The sequence below is a fragment of the Juglans regia genome, chromosome 12 (genome assembly GCF_001411555.2).
Source record: "Juglans regia cultivar Chandler chromosome 12, Walnut 2.0, whole genome shotgun sequence".
NCBI lineage: Eukaryota > Viridiplantae > Streptophyta > Magnoliopsida > Fagales > Juglandaceae > Juglans > Juglans regia.
In genome coordinates, this window is record NC_049912.1 from 3,985,570 (window position 1) to 3,989,696 (window position 4,127).

Genomic DNA, 4,127 nt, shown 5'->3' on the forward strand with positions numbered 1-4,127 from the left:
TCTATTCTTTATCTATTCTACTAAAATAATCTCTATTCTTTTTTTGTTATTTTTTCTACTTATTTCTTTGTACATTTTTCTACCCTTTTTTTTTTGGAAAGAGCAAAAGAAAATTTTTTTATTTTTTTTATTTTTCACATTTTCGTAATTATTTAATTATTTGTTGTACCCATATTTTCAATTTTTCATCCTTAACGATTTTTTTTTTAAAACTACTTATCTCTCTAAATGATAATATCTTTAAAATCAATGTTTTGGTAATAATAATATTTTTTTTAAAAATCATAATTTTCACAAATGGTCAATTTTTTAAAAAAAAAACAAAAACAAAAATTGGATCATCTCAACGGTGATATTTATTTTCCAAATTTTAATTATAAAAAATATGAGCATGAGAGATTGGGAGAAAAAATTGTTTTATTGATTAGAATAAAATATTTATGGATGAACATGGCTCACACAACAATGACAATGGATGCATTGGCATGTGTGGCTCACACCACCACCACCACCACGACGACGACGGAGTGGTAAGTGAGAAAAATAATGCAAAAGATACGTAGGGTGGAGCGAACCAACGGGGGAGGATTTTTCTTTTGAGGGGATATAATTTTCTACAACTTATTACGAATATATTTTCTAAAAATTAATTTATGACTAAACATTCAAATTGATGAACATACAAATCCATTTTAGTATTTTTATGTATGAAAAGCATACTATATAATTTAAAGTACATACAAAATAAATCTCGAAATTTAACTCAATAATCTTAAGTTGGTCTATATATATATATATATATGTTTCGATCTGAGTTTTCAAAATAAGAAACAAATTTACCCGACTCAATAATTTTCAATAATCCATATATCTCAACTTAATTTTTCAAGATAAGAAATGATCCGTGTAACTCTAAAAGTTATAAAAAAAAAAATAGAAAAAAAAAACCTGCAAATGTTAATTCAAAGAATATCGTAAAAGGTAAAAATATTCAATGTACATATGCATATATAAAATGAATCAATCTCTTGGCATTTTACAAATTTGATAAGACATGAATACATAAGAAAAAACAATTGCACATCTTTCTTTTTTTTTTTTAAAAAAAAAATCACTCGTACTGACATAAAAGCTTGATTTTTTTTTTTAACTTTTCATAATTTATCTTTAAGTTATGTTACATACAGTCATTCCTTACGAACTTCATTGATGTGATTGGCTAAAATGGTTATTTTATATAAAAAAAAGTGACGCAATCAATCACATTAATAGAATATGTAAAGAGTATGCAAAAATGACTGTAAATAGAGTTTTTCGTTTATCTTTTCGTTCAATTAATCAGAAAAGTTTTTAATATAGGGAAATATTTTTTTAAAAAAATTTTAATCACTTTTTTCCAATAAGAAATGTTATGATAAGGCTTGTACCAATAAAACCCAAGGCTTCAATGTTACACACGAAGTGTCTGGCTTGAGTGATGCAAGTCGCATTGCCGCAATGTAGGAAACAAGTATAGATATAGATGGAAGGAAGAGAAGCAAATGAGGGACTTAACCTCTTAAAAAAAACAAAATTTAGAAGTGATTTGGAAAGATGTATTGAGTTGTTGAAAAGAAGAGAGAGAATAGAGAGAATGTATGATATGCCGAACAATGTAAATTTTAAGGGGTTTTACAAACTAGAAAGTGTTGGATTTTCTCATAGCTTTGAAAGAGGCATGTTGTAGAAAGTGGCCCGAGCAGTATAAACCAACTGCTCAGTTTCCTTAAGCTTGAACTCCACTGCAACTACAGTCAAATTTCTTCCACTCCTGACTACAGAGCCATCAACTATCACCTCTGCCTGTATGTAGAAATAAGGTCCACCTCAAAGGAAATTTTAAATGAAAAATAAATATTCATAACATTGTGAAAACAGTAAACTAAATCATAATAATCAAGCATGTGTATGTGTTTGCTAACAGAATCCATTTAAGAGCAAGACATCATGGTAACAAGTCGGTATTAATTGGCTTCAGCCTAGAGTTTTCTCCTTCGGTGAGCCAGTCAATGGCTTAATGCTAGTGAGTTGAGAGCACATATTTATCTGTACTTGAACCGTGAGAGTGCACATCATTAGCCAAAGAGGGGCTATAATTGGAGATACCATTGTTTCGGGTATAAAAAGTTCCTATTCAATACTTGTGACAAACAGAATACTTGCTGTGATACAGGCTGCAAACTATAATCATCCTTTTGGCCACTTGTAAGAGATGCTGGGATCTTTGGGTCATCAAATCGATGGATGCGATACATTAAACAAGCAATTTCAGTATCAAAGTCACTCTTACTCAAGAATCTCGCAAGAAGAATGAGGTTGTTGTTATATTATTCCAAAAAACTCATGCCTTCATCTGCATGATCAGTTTTAATTTCCATTGCCAATGTGATTCTCACTCTCTTCCAAGGCAACTTCAAATATGGCATCTCAAGTGAAGAGTCCAGCACTCAAAGAAAAGATAAAAATTTTAAAGCCGCCTTTCCGTCCAAAAAATGTTGCCCACAGAAGACAAAACCAGCTTAGTTTGACACTCGAATTGCAATCCAAATATGAAGAGCATCTTAAATGCTTGCCTTCACAGTAAATACAAAAATCCTAGGGGTTATCATCTTTATTTGAATGACTCACCATTCCATGGATTTATATAGAGATCTATTTTGTAATACAATTGTATCTGGTGAAGAATTTAGCGTTTGACAAATGTGAATCACCTATATGAATCAAAACAAAAAGTGAAATGGGAAAAAAACACTTACATTAGTTCGAGCAGCGGAGAGATATGACATACTCAGTTCCCCAAGAAAGAGTTCCTTGTCCTCACCCACCATGGTTCTAGCACAAGCAATTGACACCATCTCAGCAACAGCCGCAACAGCCGCTCCATGCATTGAACCGTAGAAATTCTGCAAAACCATGAGTAATAATCTAAAAGAACGTTCCATTTTTCTGCATCTCTAACAGTATGTGCAAAAACACAACCTTTTTTACTACCTATTTGATTCTCATATTTTGAGTAACCCACAAAACAAATATATGTTTGCTCAGATTCCCAGATATGATATTAGTCAACATCTTACGCACCTATATGAGTATAATTTTCCTTAAAAGATCTTATATCAGAGATAAAACGTTTGATAGGGCGTTACCTCCCAATTCATGGACCAATACGATAAACCCAAATCTGTTTATGTTGGTTCATTTCTCAGAAGCCAAACGAAGCATAAAGACACCATTTTACTCAAACCCAGACATCGGAAAAGCAAAATCTCAAAAAAATGGTTCAATTTAAACTTTCACTGGTAAAGTAATTGCCATCATTCCCTCAGTGACCAGACAAATATCCGATATGCAGAGTACAACGAATACACAAAAGGGGAGGTAAGAGATATGGAATTTATTACACTAATAGCGAGTGTGACCGAGAGGAGACAGGTGACTCGGCCACGTACGACTCGTTGGGGCTTGAGGTTGCCGCGAACCAGGTCAAGGTACAAGTCCTTTGAGGTTGTGTTGCAAACTTCTCGGAGGAGATCAGAGATTTCTGGTCCTTCAAGCATACCCTTGATCCTAGAGACGCTTTGAGGAGATACTTCCTTGGAGATTATCATCGTGCTGGAGTTTGAATCTCGGACATCATAATTTGTCATGGTGGACTTTGTCTTTGATTCTCTCTGGTTTTTTTTTTTTTTTGTTCTTTCAGAAGCTCTCATCTGTTTTGTTTTTCAGAAGCCATACGTCCCTCACCGATGGGTTTTGTCATTTTTCTATTTCTATTTAAATAGATATATTTACACATTAAAATATATTTATTTAAATAAAATAATAAATCGATATGATATAAATAATGATAAGCAAATTTTTTTTTCTATTTAAATCTTATTCAATTTCTACAAATATTTTTTACTCTTTATTTTTGTTTTTATTTTTCTAACATTTTAATTAAATAAAACCAATATTGTTAAAATAAAAATAAAAAAATTATTCAACTTATACAAATTAAACTAAATTACATATAAAATTATTAGAATTATATTATTTTAATGCTAGTAATGCGAAGAAATAAAATTTTCTCGTAAATCACAATTGCA

General features: G+C 31.3%; 1 protein-coding gene across 1 annotated transcript; it reads right to left on the reverse strand.

The window, feature by feature from the left end:
* Nucleotides 1-1,558: 1,558 nt before the first annotated feature.
* On the reverse strand, nucleotides 1,559-3,787 carry LOC108983212. The gene is made up of 3 exons (XM_018954774.2): nucleotides 3,441-3,787; nucleotides 2,796-2,942; nucleotides 1,559-1,842 (listed from the first exon to the last, which is right to left on the reverse strand). Exons 1-3 carry the CDS (start codon nucleotides 3,747-3,749, stop codon nucleotides 1,699-1,701), a joined length of 600 nt encoding a protein of 199 aa, XP_018810319.2. The 5' UTR covers nucleotides 3,750-3,787; the 3' UTR covers nucleotides 1,559-1,698.
* Nucleotides 3,788-4,127: the final 340 nt, after the last annotated feature.

Bases quoted from the DNA above. Each gene is read 5' to 3' on its own strand.
- LOC108983212 (XM_018954774.2), bottom strand. From the start codon at position 3,749: ATGAGAGCTTCTGAAAGAACAAAAAAAAAAAAAAACCAGAGAGAATCA. The intron at 2,943-3,440 runs GTAATAAATTCC...ATGGTTTTGCAG, and splicing joins CGGTCACACTCGCTATTAGT to AATTTCTACGGTTCAATGCA. The intron at 1,843-2,795 runs GTAAGTGTTTTT...TTCTACATACAG, and splicing joins TCTCCGCTGCTCGAACTAAT to GCAGAGGTGATAGTTGATGG.